Raw genomic sequence first — 23835 nt, 5'->3', positions numbered from 1 at the left:
CTCCAGGTGTCTAAGGACGCTCCAGAAGCAGGACGACCAGAGCTTGAGTCCCCTCACCAGAGTGGAGGACCCAAGGAATGAAGGAAGCTCAACCGGTATCTGAGATCTGCTGTGGTGCTGTTTACCGAGCGCTGAAACCGCGGGGTTCCGCTGATCCGAAAAGAACCCATAGCTGCCAACGGCCACCAAAATGCTGCCGCAGGAGCCCTCCAGACATCCTCTCTCTTGTCCCCATGACTAAGGCTCAGGAAACCAGGTACTGCACCGCTGCAACAGGACAGGATCCAGCTGGACCACTCTTCTTCAAACCAGAGGTACTGTTTAGACTTTGGGTACTTACCTCAGTGTCTTTTTGAGCTGTGCTTTTCTCAGTTGAAACTTGCAGTGGCTTACCCAATTAACAAATCTGCTTTTCACAGGCTTAAGGGCTTGTGACCCTACAAGCGATCTCTACAAAACTCTCTAACTTTGTGCAAGACTTATCTAAGAAGTGCCTCAGCCCCATAGACTGTGCTCCAATTGACTTTGGCTGCCCTGGCTCCCTGAAGAATTCCAGTCCATTGACTGACATTTCTGTCCCTCATAGGTGGGAACTTGTTTTAGACTGTTACTGCCGGGAAAGGCTTGTCAAGATAGGAAGATTTAGTTGACCTCACATATATTGAGAACCTGTTTGACCTTTGTTTCCGTCCTTTAACCTTTCCTTTCTGCAACCTCAGAAACTGCAAAGTATAACTAGTGATATATAAATGCCATTACGGTCCTTGTGAACCAAGTCACCGCCGGGTGTAAGAAGTGTGTAAAAAGCATATCCAAAGAGTATCCACTAACTTGTGTTGATTCTGGAAAAGTATATTTGATTTTTACATATCTTGCCCTTTTTAAAGAACGCTTGTTTAAAAATTGATGTTAAATCAATAAATAACTATTGATAACTGAAACTTTGAGTGCGTGTGTTAGTTGGATACTTGCATTTGCGAATTTCACTGCTACAGCTCTACAGCTCACAGCTACCCCTCTTGAGATAGGCTTGGTTGCTCACTCACACTACCAACTTGCGTAGTACAGGCCTACACCAAACGGTGGGTTACCCAATACCAAGCAGATAAGCGTTGTGTAGTCTCACAAAGTGTTACTACACCAGTTCTTACCCAACACACACTTTTACCCAACACACACTTACTCAGAGCTTTGCTGCCCTGTTCTCCCGTCCCTCTCCCTGGCACTTCTCCCCCCTCGGTTTCCCCTTGCACTTCTCATTCTCACACTTACACAATCTCAGTGAGACAAAGACTAGTAAGATGATTTGCCTTGTCCTCCCTCTGTCTTCACGCACCTAGAGCCACTTGTGCACAGGCGCGTTATAGAAGTCATTGGCATTGTGCTAATGGCCGCCCATGGCTTTCTCATTTGAAGCAAGCAGTTCACATCCTAGCCCAGGCATCCATACTTCCTTGGATAGCAGACCGCGCTTATTTACTCATACTATCTAAATACTACTGGGCTGGTACTGGGGGCATGAAGGCGATAGCCTTCTCTAACTCCCTCAGGTACTTTATAGGCTGAACATACTATCGCCTTCAGGTTGGTTCAGCGAGAGGAGTAGGGATGTGCATTGCGCACACAAGCCCCACTTAGACCACTTCGGCTCACTAATCTTCCAGATACTCTCTACCTTCCTTGCCAAATAAAAAGCGACAGCACACCAATAAGCCAGAAATGGCTGGGGGGATGGGATAAGAGGACTTCTAAAGCAGGCAAATAGAAGGCAAAATGAATTTTAGGATTCTTTCATGTTACCCTCCTCTTCTTTACGATCATTCTTCTCTTTTGATATAATAGCCTTGACTATACTGCCACGTATCCGCCTGGAAGAGACAGGCAACCAATGTGTGGATTGGTCTACCCAATCTAAAACAATGTATCTAGGAAAACCATTTCATCATAAACCCTGGCAACCATGGAGGGGCAATCGTGGTGGAGCAGGTTCTCGACCTTCCAAAAGAGTTTGGGAGGAGGATCCTTGGGTTGTCAAACCTCACAGCAACAATGCAGTCAAGTCAGCGTCCTTCCATCTCATAACTCAGCATTGGTCATCCTATGACACATTAGATACCAAGAAGGGAGGCTCAGTCCCACAAAAACTGTGGAAGGAACAGTGCAGGAATTCCAAGAGTCCTGGATCACCAAGAGAAGTCTGCCTTAACAGGCTGAGGCAGGGTTAGAATAAAAAGGCTATTGAATACAGTATATCACGTGGCAAAAATACATCGATCAACCACTGGCAGCCAGGCAACAGTTTCTTTTCAAGTCCCCACTTTCAGTAATGGTTCAACCTTACCTGATCTGTTGCAAGGAGATAGGAACCTTGATCTGTTGATAATAGTCTGGGTACTTTTTCCTCGACGGTAAATGGTAAAAGGGCTTCGCTATTAATTGTCCCTGGTTGTTCCGACAGCTCCGGACAGTATCGTACAGCTGGTACAGGGGGTTAGATGGCTCCATGAACGAGCTATTGCTCTCGGTTTCAGAGTCCATATCTTCATATCTGATGGAAGGAGTTGGGGTGGAAGATGGAGGCGGGGTTAAAGCGAGGGTGGGCGTTGCAATGGGGGTGTGAGTTGGAGTCACTGAGAAAAAAATATTTTATAAGTTACTATTAAGAAAGAGAATATACAAAGACAATGTTTGTTAGAATATTCTATTCAGATACTAAGAGAGGTACATTTACAGATAAGCACTTCAGAGTGTATTTTAAGGTCTCCAGTATATACTATGAGAAACCAGTTAGGCAAAGTTTGTATGCAGTACCCTCTGGGAACACTACAAACAACTAAGACTACAGGTATAGGCAACCCAAGCTTTGGTATAAGCTTGTACTACACAGTTTTGGTAGCGGGTTGAGCAGCCAGGCTTATCTCAAGAGGGGAAATGTGAGCTGTAGTGGAGTTACACGAAGATTCACAGTTGCAGGTATTCAAATAAACTCTTACACTCAAGGTTTCTTGCATAAATAATTAATAATTTATATCAGTCAGTTATAAAGCCTTCCTCAGAAGGGAGCAATAGAATAGTAACACAAATATACTTCAATACTGTACACTCTGAGTTTCTGAATCAGACAAGGCCCTTTTGGGATGACCCACAGACACAACCTACACCCACAGGTGACTTCAGTAACAAGGGTGCTGCGGACATTAATACCCTATTGTTGGCATACAGAAAACTCTCAATAGTTTGTAAAAGGCAAAGGTTATTAGAACACAAGAAAAACAAATAGTCATAAGCAGGGCAAATGCTTTCAGATAGCAAGAGAAGAGTCATTCAATTCAATAGGCTAAGCCAAAGTCAATAGGCCAAAGTCTATGTATAGGATGCAGCACTTCAAGTAAGTAAACGGAAAAGACTTTGCACAAGTTCTTAGGAGTCTTTGGTAAAAAGAAGAATCAAATGTAGGGCCACACGCTGATTAGACTTGCGAGTTGCAGAAGTTATAAGCACTTCCACAGTAAGAGGTAAGTTCTCTTAGGCTAGTTTTACAGTACCTTAGTAAAGAAGAAAAAGATGTAGCTGAAGACTTCTGTTCCTGTACAGCTCTGCAGAGCTCTCTGTTCCTGGGCCTCAGTCGTGGGGACAAGAGAGGACGTCAGGGGACTCCTGCTCTGTACTCGCACTGTCAAAGCTAGCAACCGTCAAACTTTACTTTCAGTGGCTTTTTCACATTTCAGCTACTTGCGATTCAGCAAATAGCAATAGGCGCAGTTCCTGGCTGTCAAGGTGGACTTTGCTCACATCTGAGGTCCCGCACTCAACCGAGGGCGGTCAGGATTTGTCAGTCCTACTTCGTGGGAGTCCAGAGGATCTGCCAAAAGCTTTAGGCCAGCTTACAAGCAACACACACAATCTGGTGTCCCTCTCCCTGGCTCTACGGTTTCCTGCCTGCAGCAACTCTGAGGAAATTCAACCAGCTCCGAGATGGATATCCAGGTGGCTTACTTGGGAGTTGATTGGTCCTACCAACTCAAAAGGTGCAAACTTGGCGATTCGGACCCGCAGCAGGGCTTCACCGGGCAAGCCAATGGTCCAGGAGTTGCAGCAGCCGTCCTCTTCATGCTCTTCTTCCGTTCCTTCGTCCAGTGGTCGACTCTGCCTTCCAAACCAAGAGACTCGCCTTTTATTCAGTTCTCTCCCATTCATTCCAGCCTAACTGCACTCACCCAGCAGGGTGGCTGTCCTTGCCGGACAGTCAGCCAGCCAATCACCACAGAGTGCATTTGGGTCTCCTAGGAGACTAAGCACAGAGAGTTTCGGGGACCTCCCTCACTTCCTGCCTACCCCAGACACTCTGGAGCCAGTGGCGGGTTTCACTCCTGAAGCCCGCCAAAGGCGAATTAACAGACTAAACTTGTTTTGGTGCGCAGAGAAAAACTTGAGAAGGACCTTTCCACAAAGAAATGGGGAAAATAGAAGACCGGGACCCGTTTTAACAAAGGAGGCTCAGACGCCATCTTGAAAAACATGGCTCCCGCGATTTAACGTTACTGGAGCTGCGAACAGTTTGCGGTCGGGGTAAATCATGGTAGTTCATTGTAAAACCACTGCCAGCAGCCATTCTGAGAGTAGAGGGTAACATTTGACTGTTACATGAGTAACTAGTAACTAGACATAGGGGATCCTAAGTAACCCCTCCAGCACTCTGTTGTAAGATAGGATGTGCTGGGTCTAGAAATGTACAGGGCTAATTTCAATTTCAATCCACTGTTCTGGGAAACAGTAGTCGATCCCAGATAACGTATTTAAACCTTGGGAAATCTGAAAGACTTCCCTGTGTCACTGCACTGAAGGTGCTTTGCGACAATTGTAAAAGATGATGCCTATGGAGTTGGTTAGACTGGTGTCCACTTAAAGTTTCGAAAACAAAAGGATCGACTGCAAAAGGTGAGAGTGCATTTGACAGAAAACCTAAGGATCACATTTTTTTTTTGCTCTAGTTTAGCTTTAAAAGGGTGTTTTTACACCAAAAACCAGGGTTTGGAGGGGGAGGACGGCCCCAAAAAAAAAAAAAAAAAAAATGTCGGTCCTTTTTTTCTGTCGAATTGTCTCGACCCTTTTGTCATTCAACCCTTTTCATTCGGTACTATGACCTATAACCGATTAGACTAAAAAAAAAAAACAGTGTATAACATCACATAAAATACGAGAGTGGGAAAAAGGGTCTCTCCCTCCAGGTAAAAAAAAAATCAAGTGCTCAAAATCCAGCAACGTTGCTGGGGGTCTCGAAGGTGGAGGGAATTGGCATTTTTTGAGAATTCTCCCTAACAAAACCCGAGGGTATTCTCACTCCTATTCCTCTCGGATCCTCTTGTGGCCATGGGACGGCCGCCGCTGTTGGATCCAGAACCTAGGCGTGGACAAGCGGGGGGAGGATCACCTGGGTAGTGGGTCCTTGGGGATTGAGACTGGGGGCACCCCAGGTGAGACGCGTTATGCACACGAGACAATAGGAGGAGGAATTCCCGCAAGCCTTTATGGGATATGCCGATTCCCAGGTCTCATTGTCCCCAAGTCAAGTCCAATTATCCATGACCCAAGAGGGAGGAGGAAAAGAGTTAATTACCTTTGATATGGTTTTCCATTCATCTTCTACCAATCTAGACCACAGGGAATACTATCAAGACCCATGCTTATATAACAAAACAGCAGGGATATGGAGTACTCTACATAACGGGGAAGCCCTCATTAAATAAAAGATCTAACCTCAAATCCCAATTCAACTCCCCCTCCCCATTTCCAACTAATACTGGGAAGAAGAGGAGACCGAGAGTAGTGAGGATTACCCATGAGAAACACTGAGAAACAGAGAGAAGACTGCTACCAACTACTATTAGGTTGTCCCACTAACAGAGTCAGACAGGGTCAGGCATTTAACAATGAACACTCACACCTGACGCACTTAACTCCTTTCCACTATAAAAGGTGTGGTTTTGTACAAACAGCAGAGCAAGCTGGTGATGCAGTGTGAGCACGGGAGCCAAGCAGCAGGAGGAAGCAGTGAGAAGGAACGGGAGAACCTGTAGAAGAACGGAATGCAGCAACGTTGACCTGGTATGCCAGACAGGGTTCAGTGTGGCTAGGGAGCCCGTCTCCAAGGAGCTGGAGGTACTCGACTGCTGGCTGCTGGCCGTGTTTAAGGGATTGCTCCCTTGGACGTGTGCTGGTCCCGGGGGTGTGAGAGGGGCAGGTTGTGAGACGCTGACCTCAACCCAAGCAACTAAACGCGCTTACCAGTGAGTTTCAAGAGAAAAGGTAGAGAGAAACTCGGTAGTGTGCAGCTGGCTGGAGCTGAAATCAAACATTGCAAGCAGCATGAAAGGAAAAGTATAAATGAAAGCTTATTTCAAGCGTTACGAAAGAAGGAAGACAGAAAGGAAAGAAAGGTTTAATGCGCTACAGACGCGGAGTTAAAAGGAGAAATTAACTTTAGAAGTGAAAGGCGCTAAAGACGCAGAGACAAGAGGTTAGGGAGAATTCTCAGAAATGTGCCAATTCCCTTCTACCTTAGAGACCACAAGCACTTTTGCTGGACTTTAGGACTTTACATTTTTATCCTGGAGAGAGCGAGACCTTTTTCCCACTCTCTCATGTATTTTTCATTGATTTGAACACGGATTCTTTTGACTTTGGAGTCTGACAAACTCCATAGGCATCATCTTTTTACATTGTGTCACACAGCACCTTCAGTGCAGTGACACAGGGGCGTCTTCCAGATGTCTCAAAGGTTTAAATAGCTTCTCCAGACCTTCCAGGATTTTGCGGCATGAAATGGCAAATTTTGCGGCATGAAATGGCACATTTTGCGGCACAAATCTTTATTTATTGCGGCATGTTTTGCAGGACATTTTTTATTAACTGGAGGGTGTAAGATGGCCACATTGCAGGAAAGAAGCAGAGTGCAAGGCTACAAGAGAGCCAGGGTATCATTATTATGTATCTTTTGTATTCATTTAATAGGAAGAGTACAGATGTCTCTGGCTTGACAGAACAGTGTTTCATTTGGCTACATTTTTGGTTTAATGTGCATGCTTATTTAATAGTATGAACTAAATTGATCATTATCAGTTGTAATGCTGAAAATATTCCACTTCTATGTTCTCCAATCAGCCTAACACCCAAAAACCTCTCTCACCAACTCCCCATCACAACTTGCATTCCTTAACCTCTCTGTCATACAAATACTTGCATGCGATGTCACACTGTCAAGTCACAATTTGCCCTCCACAGCCCCTGCCCCACTCCAAATAATACTCCCAACTCACACCTTACACTCTACAATTCCTCTCGCAATATACAGTCCTTAATTCATTTGTGCTGCTCTGCATCTTGTATCCTTTCTCCCATTCTATATACCTCATCCTTTTTCCCAATCTGCAGCTCACCGTCTCTTTCCGGCCAACCGCTTCCTTTCTGCTTTCTGGCTCACTGACCACACGCTCCCTCTACTTTCTGTACCTCTGCTCGCTCTCAGAATCCTGGCCCACTGCTTCCTCTGCTCTCTTGTGCACCGCTTCCTCCTCTGACCTACTACTCTCCCTCTGCTTTCTTGCCTATCACTTCACATCTCACCCATCACTCTCCCTCTCTCTCCTTTCCCTCTCATAGTATGACCATTATTTTTTTTTTTAAAGTAGTTTTTGACCCATATCCTCAGAAAATGGGGCATTTAATAATAGTCTCAAGTATATGCTATTTTTAGGCAACCCATTTTTGTAAAATGAGTAGGTCACCTTATTCTCAAAGGTGACAGACGCATTTCCACGGGCTTGAGCTGTAGCGCAAATTGTGCACTGGCCAGCAGCCTTGCATAGGGTTCTGGGTTGTTTGACCGAAGTGTAATTATTTGCGGCGGAATTGACCGTAGTCCATTTCGCCGCAAATTGATTTGCACTTCAGTCAAACAACCCAAAATGTACCTTTCACCACCAACCCACCCCCTCCCCTACTTAACTGCTTGGTCGCTGCCGCTTCCCCTGCAACTCTGCGGTGTCAGATGCGTCCTAACGCAGGTCGGATCTGAATCCGCAGGGTCCCTTTTTATTTTTTATTTTTTTCAGTCCCACGCCTCCAATTTTGAGGAAGTGGGGGACACCCCTGCAACCCCCAAGCCCAAAAATACTGAACATGGGGAGCAGGTGACACCCCCGCAACACATGTTCGGTATTTATAAAAAAATCGATCGAATGGTACTGGCTGAAATAGGTCAAATTGTACCAATCTATTTTTGTCAGTCAAAATGGGTAGTACCTTTAATAGAAGTGCTTTTCCGACAGTGTTCTGCAAGCTCCCGGTGCCTTTGACAGGGACAGGCCCTTCAGGGGCATGGTACTGTAAAATGGGACCCAAAAATGCATACCCCCCCCACGTCCCGACTTTAGCTTAGCCCCCAACCTTTTCTAGACCTAGCAACATCCCTGCAGGGTTGCCTACAATTTTTGCACATTTAAAAGTGCATCTTGCTTGGAAATGTGGGATACGCTTTTAAGTTGGCAGAAACGCCACCTGATTTGCTCAAAGAGGTGAAAAAGGACATCTGAATGGGCACGCATATAAAATGTGCCCATTCCGGTGTCCATTGTGGATTGGGCTGCTCTTTTTTTTTGGGCGCAAGTGATGAGATGTCACATTTCATTTCTTGCGTAAAAAAAAGTTTTGAGAACCTGGCACGCTGAGTATTTTTTTTTTTTTTTTTTAAAAAACAGATTTTGCAGATTTATTTTTTATAAAAAAATTAATTAAAAAAGCGATTTTTGCACAAAACTCCGTTTTTGCTGCATTTTGCACAAAACGGCCATTTGCGCAGCAATTTGCAGGGTCGCAAAATCGCTATAAGCTGGAGGGTCTGCTTCTCTGGGATAAATTACTGTGTCCAAAAGCAGTGAAGGGAAATTGACTTTACTTACATTTTGTAACTTTCTAGACCCACCACACACACTTACCATAGGGTGCTGGAGGGGTTACTTAGTATCCCCTTTGTCTAGTTTCTCATGTAACATTTTTGTAACCCTTTCTACAATTAACGGCTGGTGGCAGTGGTTTACTTTTTCCTACAATTGTGTGTTCCTACTGCAGGCTGCAATTGCAGCTGCAGTATATCGCCCATGAGTGCTCATTTTGTCAAAATTGCCCCACATCCTCTTTTTTCGCCATTTCTTGTTGGAAAGGTGCTTCTTGAAATTTACTCTGCGCGCCAAACCAGGTTTGGTCCCTTTGTTCGTTTTGTCTTTGGCGGAGATTCACCAGTCAAGCCAGCCTCTGGCTCCAGTGTGTCTGGCAGGGCAGGAAGCGAGGGGAGGTGCCCAAAACTCCCTGTGCTTAGTCTCCTTGGTTACAGGAATGCACCCAAGGGTGATTGGCCGGCTGGCTGTCCTCAGAGGACAGCCAGCCTGCTAGGTGATTGACAGCTAGGCTGCAAATTAATGGGAGAACCCTGCATAAAAGGAGAGGTCTTTTGCAAGGAAGGCAGAGTAGACCATTGGACGAAGGAATCCGAAAAAGAACTTGGAAGAGACACTTGCTGCAACTCCTGGACCATTGGTTTGCCCGGTGAAGCCCTGCTGCATTGCTGAAGCTCCGAATTCACCTCGACTAGAGAAGCCCTGCAAAGGACTTCTCCCCTTGGGTTGGTGGGACCAATTGACGCCAAGACAAACTCATCTGGAAATCCTCTATGAGCTGGCTGTACTTCCATTGCTGCTGCAGGAACAGATTGCCAGGGAGATCCTCCGGACTCCGATGAAGCAGGACTGACCAAGCCTGAGCCAGCTACACAGAGTGCTGGACCCCAGATATGAGTAAAGTCCATATGATATCCGAAAACCGGGGTGGTGCCATTTGTGAGAAGCTGAAACCGCGAAGTGCAGCTAATCTGAAGGTTGCCCATTGCTGCCGCCAACCTTTAATTAGTAGTGCAGGAGTCCCCAGACGTCCTCCCTCTTGTTCACACGACTGAGGCCCAGATCTGCAATACTATAACTGGAACAGAAGCCAGATGGAACCAATTTCTTCAGACCCAAGGTACTGTAAACTGAGGGGTACTTACCTCTTGTCGTGTAGCCTTGCTAGTTCTCAGTCGAGTCTTGCCTTGGTTGCTTTTGCAGAGTTGCTTGCAGCTTTTCCCCAGAGTGGTCACGCTAAGGAGGACCAAAGAGCCTGTCATTCTCGAAAGTCTATGATAATAGCCCTAAAAGAACTGTGATTAAATTAAGGCGCACCCTGACGCACTGAACTTTTGTTTTGAATCAGAGGGGACTAGGCTTGGGGAAGGACACCCTGAGAGGCCAACGAGGAACTGTGTTATATTTTGTTTTAATTGAAACTTGGAAAAATGGAAGCTCGGGGAAGGGAATCCCAAGGAACTAGAGACATTGAAAGTTGTTTGAAAGTTGTTTGAGAATATTGCAAGAACCCTGTAGAGAAGGTTTCAAGAACAATTTTTTTTATTAGTACTAATATTTATGACTTTGGCAGAACTACACGTGGTGAGAAGACCAGCTGACCGTAATCGTATTTCTGATGCTTGTATTTGCTTAGATTCACATCCTATGCATAGGCCGACATCTAGTGGAAGCTGCAGAGTATTAAAGTGGTTGTTTTCGAAACTCGAAAAGGGACATTGACAGGGCATGCCAGTAATACTATCCCTAGTGTTACGTCCACTGTACCCATGGTCCTTCACACGCTGAGGTCCCTCAGATTGTTTTGTTTCCGACATGAGGTTGCATGAAGTGTAGCAAGATTACAGGTGTATTAAAGCAGATATATATCAGATAAAGCCCAGATAAAGCTCAGAAACATCTATGCACCTTCTACTCCAAGGGGAGGAAGGGTGGGTGCATGTGAATCTAAGCAGATACAAGCTTCAGAAATACGATTACGGTGAGTAATGTGTCCCTTCTGAGGCTTGTGGAATCTGCTTAGATCACATGCTATGCATAGATTAGCGAGCAGTGTTAGGAGAAGGCGGTGGGTTGTGAGAAGGTCCAGCGGCAAATAGATGTTTTTAGAGTTCTCAATACCAATTTGTCCTTGTGGATGACAATGAAAGGGTCTTGCACTGACAAAGCTTGAAGTTCACCGACTCTCCTTATGGAGGTTATAGCCACTAAGAAAGCCGTTTTGTACGTGAGCTGTTTAAGGCTTGACTTATGCATAGGCTCAAAGGGTGGTCCCATGAGCTTTGCAAGTACTACATTGAGGTCCCAGCCTGGCGGTGAGTTTGAAATCAGAGGGTGGAGTCTCTTTACTCCCTCCATAAATGGCTTAATGACGGGAACCTTCTACCATGATACCTTATTCTGAGAGTTGGTGTATGCAGATAAAGCCGTCAGGTGAACCTTTATAGAGTTAAAAACCAACACCGAGTCTAGCAAGTGGAGCATGTAATGAAGAATGTGAGATGGAGTACATCCTATTGAGTTAATTTGTATAGACTGGCACCAAATGACAAATCGCTCCATGCACCATTGTGGTAGATTAAGATGTCCAAACTCTATGACCTCAGGAGCCACGCTGCCAAGTGAGGTTGATAGTGTACTGTTTTCCCGTGCTGGGATAGCAAATTGGCCTGGCACGGGAGCTTGATGGGATCGCATATCACCAGTTCGCGCAGATGTGGGTACCAGGGTTGTCTCGCCCACATGTGAGCAACTAGGATAAGCGTCATCTGTTCTCAATTAATCTTATTCACCACCCTGTTCATTAGTGGTGTTGAGGGGGGAAAGCACAAGCACATTTCCCTGACCAGCTCATCCATAGGGCGTTCCCCTAGGAGTCCGTTTGGGGAAACCTGGTTGCGAAGCCTGGGCAGTGCTTGTTTTCTCTTGTAGCGAACAAGTCTATCGTGGGGTAAACCCACTGTGAGAAGATGTGATCTACGATATCTGTGTTGAGTCACCACTTGTGATCTTCTAGTAGAGGATCTCTGCTTAACGAGTCTGCTAGGGTGTTGAGTTACCCTGGAACATGTTGGGAAGTCAGGAACATCCCCCGTTTGAATGCCCACTTCCATATTTTCTGTGCTAGCTTGGACAAATTTGGAGAAGGTGTGCCCCCCTGCTTGTTGATGTAGAACATTGCATTGCAGTGGTGCTGTCTGTGAGAACTTGTACCGACTGACTTGTCAGGTGTGCTTCGAAGGCTTGAAGCGCTTTGAATACTGCTAGGAGTTCCAGCAGTTTGATATGGCTCTGTGGTGTGATGCGTGTACACAGATCATGTGCTGTGAGATGAAGGTGATGGGCCCCACACTCAGAGTAATGCGTCTGTTGTAACTACGGCTTGCACCGCCGGATCATGCAAGGGTTTTCCTTTCAGCAGGTTCTCCTTTGTCCACCAGCGTAAGGCTTGTACTAGCACTAGATCGTCCCACTGACCACTTGCCTGAGACCATTGTTTCGCCAACCACCCATGCATCGGGCGCATGCGCAATCGTGCGTGAGTGACCAGGTAAATGGGCACAAGGGGGTACGCTGAAATAAATACCCTTTTTTACCTGGTTCGCCGGGACGGATTTCGACAACGTCCTTTAACAGCAGCGCGGAGACCTCTTCCAGGAGTATGCGCTGTGGTCGTTCTTTGTCACAGGGGATAGTAGAACAAGTTACTTTCTTACCTGGTAATGTTCTTTCGATGGGATGGTCCGACGACGTATTCCATATCTATGACATGTAATCACCACAGCTGTGCTGCTTCGGAAACTTTTTCGGCGTCTGCGTCCTGCGTCGATGACGTCGATGCGCCGTCGTCGAGGACCTCCTCCGACGTCCGACGTCATCCGATGTGATAAGTAGGACGCACGACGCCCGTAGCCTCAGTTGTAGTTTTTTCCCCCAGAACGTGTGACATAAGTCAACTGCCAGTCAGACACAAAGCCTTGCGGAACGTAAGCTGCAATCGCAAAAGAAATTCTGCAGCGGGGAAGGCAGGGCGGGAGCGATATGGAATACGTCGTCGGACCATCCCATCGAAAGAACGTTACCAGGTAAGAAAGTAACTTGTTCTTCGAGGGGATTGGGTCCTCCGACGTATTCCATATCTATGACAGACTACCAAAGCAGTACCAAAAGCAAGGAGGAGGGAAAGAATTTATAATCAAAATTTAGAATAGCCAATCAAATAGCAGAGCAAAGGACCGCCTTGCCGAAGGCCAGATCCTGTGCTCGGATGGAATCGTAGAATGGGCCCGCAAGCCAGCCGGTGGGTCCTTACCCGCCAAGCGGTAGCACTCCGAGATGGCCAAAATAATCCAGCGAGACAAAGTCTGTTTCGTCACAGCTTGACCCAAACGCTTCCCAGCGTAACCAATAAAGAGTTGATCATCCACTCTGACCCGGGACATGCGTGAAACATAAAAGCTCAAAGCTCTCCTAGGATCAAGCCTATGGAGCCTCTCCTCTTCCATACCAGGATGCGGAGGAGGATAGAATGCCGGAAGAACAACCTTCCGGGCTAAATGAAATTCCGTCACTACCTTCGGAAGAAAAGAAGGACGAACTCTAAGGACAACCCTGTCCTTGTGAAATACAGTGAAGGGAGGCTTAACTGAAAGTGCCTGTAACTCACTCACTCTGCGAGCGGAAGTAACCGCAACTAAAAACACAGTTTTCAGAGTTAACAGCCTCAAAGGGCAAGAATGTAAAGGCTCAAACGGAGCACCCATAAGAAACTTAAGAACAAGGTTTAAATCCCAACCGGGCACCAGGAAAGGTGACGGAGGGAACACATTAGTGAGCCCTTTCAGGAACTGTGAAATCAAAGGGATTTTAAAGTAAGAACATTCTTTAGACGAGCGCTTAAAGATGGACAGCGCCGCCAGGTAACCCTTAACGGTACCCACTTGCAAGCCCCTGTGGGCCAAAGAAAGTAAAAAGGACAGAACCATGGGGATGTCACATGCAAAAGGATCCACATTCTGAACTCTGCACCAGTCGCAGAACTTACGCCAACGGCAACGGTACAGAGACTTTGTTGCTGGCCTTCGGGCCGAAAGCAACACCTCCATCACGTCCTCAGGGAGGTCCCAATCCTTATACCTCAACCTTTCAGAAGCCAAGCGTGAAGGTTGAGGGATCTGACCTCTGGATGGAGAACCTGACCCCCCTCCCGTGAGAGCAGATCGTCTCGGTAGGGAAGACGACGTGGAGGGCAGATGGACAAGTCGAGAAGGTCCGGGTACCACGTCCTCCGAGCCCACGCCGGAGCAATGAGGATCATCCGGGAACCGAACTTACGTAACCTCCGCAGCACTTGCGGGATGACGGGGACTGGAGGAAACGCGTACAGCAGCGGGAATGACCACTCCACCACGAACGCGTCTCCTAAGGCTCCTTTTGGTGGAAATTCCCGCGAGCAAAACCTTTCGCACTTCCGGTTGACACTGGAGGCGAAGAGATCCACTTGAGGGGTCCCCCAAAGGGCGAAGATCTCCAGGAGAATCTCCTGAGCCAACTCCCACTCGTGAGAGATCGCGCTCTGCCTGCTCAGAGCGTCCGCCGTCACGTTTTCGGCTCCGGCCAGATGAACTGCCGAGATCGAAACTTCCTGCTGGATGGCCCAGAACTCGAGCTGCATCGCCTCCCTGCACAGAGGAAGTGACCCTGCCCCCCCCCTTTTTGTTGAGGTAGTGCATGGCCACTGTGTTGTCCGTCAGGATCAGGACATTCTTCCCTCGCACAGACGGCAGAAAAGCCTTCAGGGCTAGCCTGACGGCCCTCAGCTCCAACAGATTGATATGGAGTCTGGACTCCGACGGAGACCAACGACCGCTGACTGTCAGCCCGTTGGCATGAGCTCCCCATCCCGTGAGGGATGCATCCGTCACGATCGTCACCTCCGGCCAGGGAAGCCAAAACGGAGCCCCCTTCATCAAGTTGCCTTCGACAGCCCACCACAGAAGGTCCCGGGCGACCGAGGACGGCACCTGAATCGAGTCCGACATCCTGCCGGAGGACTGCGACCATTGCGTCTTGAGTGCCCACTGCAAAGATCTCATCCGCAGGCGAGCCTCTGGCACCAGAAGAATGCAGGATGCCATGAGGCCGAGCAACCTCAAGAACTCGAACGCTGGGAGCGTCTGGGCATGCTGAAACTTGTGCACCATCTGCTGAATGTGAAGAGCCCTCACCTGGGGAGGAAAACACTGCCCCAGGGAATTGTCGAGCACTGCTCCGATGTACTGGAGCCGCTGTGTTGGCGTCAAATGGGACTTCTTTAAATTGAGGGAGAAGCCCAGCCTGTGAAGGGAGCGACAGGTGACCGATAGATGATCCAGGACTTGCTCGGGAGAGCTCCCCCTGATCAACCAATCGTCCAGGTAGGGGTAGACGTGAATCCCCCCTTGCCTGAGATGCGCTGCCACCACCACCATGAGCTTGGTGAAAACCCTCGGGGCGGAGGTCAATCCGAACGGCAGGACCCGAAACTGAAAGTGCGAGTCGCCAACCGCAAACCTCAGGTACTTCTTGTGCTTGGGATGGATCGGCACATGGAAGTAAGCATCCTTGAGGTCGAGTGACACCAACCAGTCCTGAAGCTGAAGGGCCTGGAGGACTTGAGAGAGAGTAACCATCTTGAACTTGTCCTTCCTGAGGAGTTTGTTCAAACCGCGCAAGTCCATGATGGGTCTCAATCCCCCGTCTTTCTTCGAAATCAAAAAATAAGGGGAATACCATCCCTTGTTCCTCTCTGCTACAGGCATGAGTTCTATGGCGCCTTTCTCCAGCAGGGCTTGAATTTCCTGCGCAAGGAGCGGATCCGGACTCTGCAAAAAGAGGATCCCCGGTGGATTGTCGCGAGGCCTGTGCCGAAAAGGAAGACAGTAGCCGTGGGTAATGATCTCCAGAACCCACACATCTGAAGTAATGGCTTGCCACTCTACAAGATGCTGCGCCAGCCTTCCCCCAACCGGCGAACCATGGGACATGGCCTCACGACAGAGTGGGAGCGACTGCGGCGTTACCTGAGGGCAAAGAGGCAACTGCCCGAGCGGCCTTGGCACCACGGGTACCCTGTCGTCCACCTCAGGTACCCCTGCGTTGGCCTCTTTGACTGCCAGCTCCTCTCGCTTTACAGAAGGATGAGTAATATTGAAAGGAACCACCCCTCCACTGCTGTCCCCTAGGACGAAAAGGCGGAGGTTGGCGAACTGCAGCGCCCAATTCGACTTCGCTGCAGCTTTTGAGGTCTGCAACCTCAAGGCTCTCGTCAGCCTTGCTGCCAAAAAGGTGTTCACCGTCAAAGGGCATGTTGAGGAGCCGAGACTGCACATCAGGCGCAAACCCTGACTTCCGCAACCACGCAAACCTGCGTATCACGGTGCTCGCCGCCATGGACCTACTGACGCATTCAGCAAAGTCCAAACCCGACTGAACGGACTCACACATGGCATCCTTACCATCCTGGATCAGAGCAAGGAAACCATCCTGTTCATCCCCTTCGGGAACATGTTCAGCCGCTAACGCAACACAGTTCCACAGAGTGTGCGTGAAACGTGACAAGGCACAAATGGAGTTGGCCGCCTGAAGCGCCATACCACCAGAAGAAAACACTTTCATCGCCCAGCCATCAAAACGTTTGTCGTCCCTATCAGGAGGGATGGTAGGGTACGACGCCTGCTTCGCCGGGGCCGTGGCCGCCTGCACCACCAAACTCTCCGGAGTGGGGTGCCTGGTCAAGTAGCAGGGGTCGCCACTGGCTGGACGGTATTTCCGCGACAAGGATCTGCCCACCGCCGGGAGACTCTCCGGAGCAGTCCAAGCCGCCGCCACCCTTCTCTGTAAAGCCATATGGAACGGCAGAACCGGGTCAGTTGGGGGACCAACATCAAGGATGTCCGTCAGATCATCCTGCACAAACTCCCCTGGGGGAGCAGACCATCCCAAGTACTCAGAAACCCTAGCCAGAAGGCGCCGGTACGAGGAATCAGCATGAGAGCCAGGCTCAGGCCTACAAAACTCCACCTCCGGAGAGGTGTCCAGTCCACTGGCATCATGCAGTGACTGTCTCAACTCGTCAAACTGACTATGGCCCGAGACAATGTCATCCGGAACCTGACTAGGAACCAGGCCATCCGAATCCTCATCCGCCTCTGAAATATAGTCCAGGTGGCGAAAAGAAGGCACTCGAGAGTGCTTGCTCTTAACCAGAGCCTTCCTAGGGGGTCCACCCGTGCCCTGGGGTACCTCCGACACGAAAGGCGTCGATGGCGTCGAGCAAATCGGCGCCAGCGCCGAGAGAACCGGCATCGGCGCCGAGAGGATCGGCGTCGACGTCGAGGAAATCGGCGTCGACGTCAGATGCAGCGCCTCCAGAATCGGCGGCGTCGACACAGCCCTCGAGGCCGGAGCCCCGAGCGTGTCCCTCGACGACCTGAGCGTCGACGGCATCGACGACTTCCCCGGAGCCAGAGCCTCGAGAAAGCCTGTCGACGCCCTCGACGCCACAGACGTCGATGCCTTCTTCGAAGACCTCACAGGTGCACACGGTCTCGAACGCGTCGAGGACCGGGACCTGGAACGGGTACGTCGAGAACGAGTCCCCTTGTCCGAACGGGACCTCTCCCGTGACTCGTGCTGACCACTCTTGGGAGCGGTGTCTCTCGACCTCACACGACCGACCCCACTCGGGGGCGCGGACGGCTGAGTACCCTGCGACTCAAGAATCGCCAACATCTTCTTCCCGAAGGAAGCCCATTCCTCCGGCGTCGCACGGCCGGAGGGGTAAGCGACGTGCCGGGCAGAGCCCTCCGAAGAGGACCTGGAAGACGACCGATGTCGGCCCTTCCGAGAATGCCTCGAAGAGGCAGAGGAGTGGCGAGACCGACTCCTAGAAGGAGACCCACGAGACTTCCGACGGTCACACGGAGAGTCACCCCTCGAATCATCCGTCGAAAACCCTGCAGACTTCGACTTCCGGGGCTTGGACACCCGACCTACCGACAACTTCTTCTTACGTTCGCGTAAGGCTTTGGACGTGAGCGACTGGCAGTCGATACAGTCATCCGTGTCGTGGGCCTCCCCGAGGCACCAGAGGCAGGCGTCGTGCGAGTCCGTCACCGACATCTTGGACCCACACTCCCCGCACTTCTTGAAACCCGGACGCGGGGTCGAAGACGAAGTAGACATCTTCAGAAGGAATTTCACAAACGAACAGGTTCGAAGAACCGAGATTAGAACAGAACTCCAAAGAGTCGAGGCGTTGAAACCGAGAAACACGAAGCAACACGTTCGCGGAAAAAACGGAACTGAGGCTATGGGCGTCGTGCGTCCTACTTATCACATCGGATGACGTCGGAGGAGGTCCTCGACGACGGCCCATCGACGTAATCGACGCAGGACGCAGACGCCGAAAAAGTTTCCGAAGCAGCACAGCTGTGGTGATTACATGTCATAGATATGGAATACGTCGGAGGACGCAATCCCCTCGAATGAGGGTTGCTGCAGTCGTTCTATGCAATAAGCACCTACTTGTCAGAGGTGATTCCCTCCCATGCGTGGGTGAAATGTGTTATATGTCCTCCTACTGGAGTGACATGGGGGGGGGACCTGAAGCGGGTGGTCATTGCTTTGGGGGTGTGGACCCACTGCTGGGAAAGGAGGATCTGCCCTGGCCGCAAGATCTTTGCTGGCCCCTCTGGAAACCTTGCGACGACTGTCCTTGATTGGAACCCCAAGATGAACACTGACCTTGGTTTTATCCAGATCCCCTCTTTGAATTTTGGCCCCTGAAGCGATGAAAATTATTTCCACCCCTCTGGCCGAAGGTTTGTTGGTGAGTTGACCCAGAGACTTTAGAGGGTCATACTCTTCCTTTGCACTCTTTAATGCATCCTCTACTGCTTTGCGGAATAGAACATTAGGCTCTATCGACATATTGAGGAGGGCCTGCTTGTGTCTCTAATTTCAAGCCTGACTGGCGCAGCCATTCCTGGCGCTTTATAATGGTGCCCTCTGAGATAATTCTTCCAGCATCATCTTCTGCATCTAAATTATTTATTTAAATACAGTTAGGCGCAGCCTTCCCTTCTGCTACTGAGATTTTAATGGTTCTGGGACAGAGGCCATTAAGGTGGCTATTTCCTCCCACTTGTGGCAGTTGTAACTGGCAAGCAGAGTAGTGGTGTTTGCAATTCTTGTTCGAAAGGATGCACAGGTGGCCACTTTCCTTCCAAAAGTGCATACATTTTTGCTCTTTATCGGGGAGTGCCTCTGATGAAGCGAAAGGTGTGCCCGGCCTTTTCCTTGTCGTGGTCACGACCAGTGAGTCTGGCTTTAATCGCTTCCTGATATAGAGGGGGTCTAAAAGGGCTGGGCGAAACATCTCAATGTGGGAGTTTACAGGCCACGTCAGGTTCGGGGTTTCTAGAGAGGGTTGTATCCTCCTCTGTATAGTATCACGTAATGATATCCCTGGAGTAATTGGGTGCAGCAAAATATCGCTGTTATAAATGCGCCCCTCTCTCTCCGGACATCGCCACCCCCATCATTCATTTCTCACACAGGCTGTCACATCAAACCAAAGAAATCCGCCTAAATGAAACATTTATTTTCTCTTCAAAACATGTTTATTTTCATATTTCTCTCACTTCGACCCATCAAATGTAAGAAGTCTGCCTAAATTAATGATATTTTGCAAGTAGTGCGATTCCAAACATGTCTATTTTTGTCTTTATCACACGCGCGCCTAAGTCTTTTTTCCATCTTTTTTTTTTTTAATGGATGCATTTGCGTGCACTTCGCAACTGCGACATGACCCGAAACGCAACTAAAGTCAGTTCTAAAATGAAGGATCTGTGTAAATATAACATGAACATAACTTTCTTTTTAAGGTGAATTATTGCTGTTGTGTATGCAGCAATGTTATATTGATTTTTAACAACGTGAACCTTTGCCGACTGAACTGCTTCATTCACACGAGGAAACTTGTCTTTACTGGAGTATTACAGTTTTTCTTTTCAAATGGCCATTAGGATGTTGTGTGAACACAAATGTTTTATTGATTTGAGGACATACAAGCTCAATTAATTTTGTTCGCGCACCACTTCAAATGGAAAGTATCCGGGAGGAAAGTTCATTGCTGGATTCCTTGTTTTCGGCGAGTTTATGCATTTTTTACTTCATGGTTAATCTATGACTTATAATGTTAAATTAAAAGCCAGTCCTTGTAAGTACTGCATTGCTGTTATCTGCCCAAATTGATGGACTATTTCTTGTAGTCTTGCTGCCGTATCCCTGTAGATTTTTCTGCTCTTTTGTTCATATTCCCCTGATACTGTTTGCGCAATCTTTGTTTCCTCAAGCTTGCTCTTTTAAAATTGTTTTAATGAATTTCCATAGATTTGGGTGACAAATGCCCATAGAACGCTGGAAAGAATTGTGCCATCCCTCCACTGAATGGTTTGTGTTTGCCTCATTATTCAGAGCTGCTTCATAGCAGTTCCTGTAATTATGGTTAATTCTGGGTGTCCTTCATTGCCCTCCTCGGTTAAAACGCCAATCCTTGTCATTTTGAAATAATCCAGTATTTCATTCATATTTTCTTCATTTGCGTAATATGCACACACATGGTCTGTAGGCACAAACGCGAGAGCACAAAGCAATTTAATATTAAAGACGAACTCTGAATCTGTTGAGTATCTTGTTTGGCACCCTCTTTTTTGATCTCTTTCCACATGCACCGTTTGAATTGGAAGAAACACCCCAGGATGTCGATGTTGTGAAAGCATTCTTTGATTGCTTTTATTGCCTGCAATTCAAAATCCATCACTGCCTTTTCAGGTTTATTCTTGCCAATTTCATGTTTTATTACTTGAAATAATTCTCTGTACGTTTTAAATGTTTTATCTTGTAGAAGGCAAAAGAGTAAAGGACAGATTGTGTTTTTGATGCATCTGTGTATAGTGTACACTTGTTTGAAAGGTTTAGGACATGTCTTGAATGTTCCATCGGCATGCCACGTTTTGCTTAATTTTAGCAATGTAATATTTTCATTAGCACCAAAAATCATCATTCGGCCTTCACTTTTCTCATCGTCATATATAAGGAATGGCTTTGTTAAGGCCCTCGCTATGCTCGGGCCTATAACTACGGCCCCGGGCTTTACCTGGGGCGGTATTGGCCCGCCACCTCGGGTGTTATTGCCATTAGTAACCCGGCCCGTTGGATCGGGTTGCTAATGGCATTTTTTTCTGTTCCAAAACAAAAAAACGCCCCGCCCCTCGCCGGGAACAGAGTAGCCAGCACGCACGGCGTGGACGGGAATACTGTGTGGTATGGCTCGTAAATGAGCCAATCATCACACAGTATTCCTGTTCAGCCGCGTGTGCCGGGTACTAATGTCCATTCATGCTTTTTTTTTAATTCTTCAGGAATATTTAATTTCACTGAATTGTTTGGGTGGCTTGGGCAGCCTGTCTCTTTCATTCGGTCTGAGGCATAGTCTCCTTTTCAGCAGTCCTACAGACGTAACTGGCCAGCTACATGGAAAGGAATTTTAGAACATGCATTTCCTATCACGTTGCTTGCACTGGCTTCAGTTGTTAAAGTCATTTTTTCTAAGTTCATTTATTTGTTCTCTTGCCTCTATTTTAACATCAGGCCCGTGGTTGTTTTTATGTTATCTTCATAAGTAATGGCTCGCTTTGTGTAAAATACAAAACACATATCCACATAATTTTGGCACCTTTTTGCTTTTCTTTTGTATATATGTAACCCTCATTTATTAACGGTTTGTTTCCTTTCTGTGAGGTAATATATTCTGCCTTTTTTTCCATTTGGGAAATACTGAAAATGAAAAAAATAACCATGGATTTAACTAATGTTTCTGTTTCCCTAAATGAAAACCTTTCGCATTACTATTTCGATAGGACAGGCTCACCTTAACATGAATCTGCTTCTTGTTCTGTTCCAAGCCTGCTCCTTGTCAGTTTCTTCCCCTAAGCTTGTTGAGGTAACTGACAACAGAAATGTTTTCTTTCACGCTTGGCTGCTCGCACTCTTGACAGATTTTTTGTGTACTCCTGACCTGCCTTGTGTTTACATTGCACAGTTAATGATAACCTTTCCCTTCACACGATTCTAATTGCGCAGTATATGTCTTAAAATACCTCATTAGCACAATGCTAGATGCACATTTGTTAGTTTAGACAAAACGAAATTTCCACTGCCAAATCACTGCGATATTTTTGGGGATAATATATCCGGGATAATTTCACATGGAATCCTCTGTATGGATTTTAATTGTCCCCAATAGGTCTTCAACAAAATCATTGCCGACCTCCGTTTCTTGTGTCCGAATTTGAAAATGATCTGCTGCCTTTAGAGCACGTCATTGAATTGTAGTTGGTTGTCTACCGAAGAGTCTGCCGCCAGCGGGTCTACATGATCTGGAGAGGGTAAGACGTAAACGTCCTCTTCATGGTCATCATAATAATTATCTACCTCCCCTAGGTTATCTTCATCCTCAGAATCTGTATTCAGGTCATAGACATCAAATTGGGCTGGGTCCTGCTGAGGGGTGTCTTGCAAGGTGTCTGGCCTGGCTCTTTTTGTTGGGGGTTGTGGTGTTGTCAACCCACTAGCTGGTTGCGTGTTCTGAATACTTCCCATAGCTTGAGGGTTTTTCTCAACAAACAAAAAAAATCGTCCATAAGGGACATACATCTCATCACTCCCTCTATATCCTCAGCAAACCACTGTGAGGCACATGGGATAGTTACAGGAGTGGGAGGAAGTTTTGGTATAGGCTGCCTCTTGTGTTTCATAGTTGCAGACATAGTACCCTCCCCTTGGGAAACACTCTCCTCCTCCCTATGGGATCCACTCTTTTTCCCTATGAGATTTGTGGCTCTTCAGAGTGTGGTGTTTCGAAGGCCATCCTTAATGCAAGTTTCAGGGACATGTTTTTTTACCAAATGAGAATTTCAAAGTCTGCGCGGGTTTGGCCAATTTCGAAGTTTTTTTAGCAGATGGGCGAGCCGGAGCCACGTCGCTCAACACTCGCTCTTCGGCAGCAGTATTGGACACAGCGTCCGAGTCAGATTTCTCTCTCGACTTTGGGGGCCTGTTGCGAGGCGAACGTGATCGCGAATGCCCAGAGGACAGGGAGCTAGTGGACCTTCCACTCGACCCTGTGTGTGGCCGTGCTGACAGTGTTGTCGTCGACTTCTGGCCCTGGGTTGTGTGTTGTGTGGGATGGCTTGTCTGTGCTAATGCCACTGGGTGTCGTCCTGTTATAGCGCCGCCGGCCTGTCTGGTGGGGTCAGCGGCTAGCACGTGGGAATCCGAAGGTTCCCTTTCGTCATCCGAGAAGACGCTGATACTGCCGTCGCTAGAAGCACCCTCCACGTCTATGGCCGTCTCGGCCCACATGGCGTGGTGGGCCCAGTGCTTTGTTTTACGGTCCTTTAGGGTCTTTGGCTTAAAAAGCTTGCAAGCATTACAGTGACCCTCGTTGTGGTTCCTCGTAAGGCAGAGGTTGCGCACTCGGTGCAAGACCTTCCAGGGAAATTTCTTGTTACGATTGGGATCAAATTTAAAGGGCGTCTTTTCCATGATTAATTGGAATGGCAGCTTAGCTCATATAAATTGGAGAAGGGGACATATGCATTCTCTATGCTAAGATATGTCTCACTCCCCTCACTCTCCCTACTGTCTGGGCCGAGGCCCAGAGCAGCTTTCCGAGGCCGTAGGTTCGTTGAGGCAAGTTTTGAGTCCGACGAAGTTTGTCCTCGTAGTTGTTGTTGAGAAACAGCTTTAAAAAAGGACAGAAAGAGAAACTTGCTCT

The 23835-nt window shown here is 48.0% G+C and overlaps 1 protein-coding gene across 10 annotated transcripts in view; it reads right to left on the bottom strand.

The window, feature by feature from the left end:
- Positions 1–23835, bottom strand: part of PBRM1 (polybromo 1) — a 1258882-nt gene that overhangs the window by 968513 nt on the left and 266534 nt on the right. For all 10 annotated transcript variants that reach the window (XM_069643172.1, XM_069643175.1, XM_069643176.1 and 7 more), the window contains one exon: positions 2342–2630. In XM_069643172.1, the coding sequence (XP_069499273.1) occupies positions 2342–2630 (289 nt within the window). The remainder of the gene's footprint in view (positions 1–2341; positions 2631–23835) is intronic.

The sequence above is a fragment of the Ambystoma mexicanum genome, chromosome 2p (assembly GCF_040938575.1).
Source record: "Ambystoma mexicanum isolate Mex_15411 chromosome 2p, UKY_AmexF1_1, whole genome shotgun sequence".
Taxonomy (NCBI): Eukaryota; Metazoa; Chordata; class Amphibia; order Caudata; family Ambystomatidae; genus Ambystoma; species Ambystoma mexicanum.
Note: the sequence above shows the minus strand (reverse complement) of the source record. Positions and strands in the feature narration are given on the sequence as shown.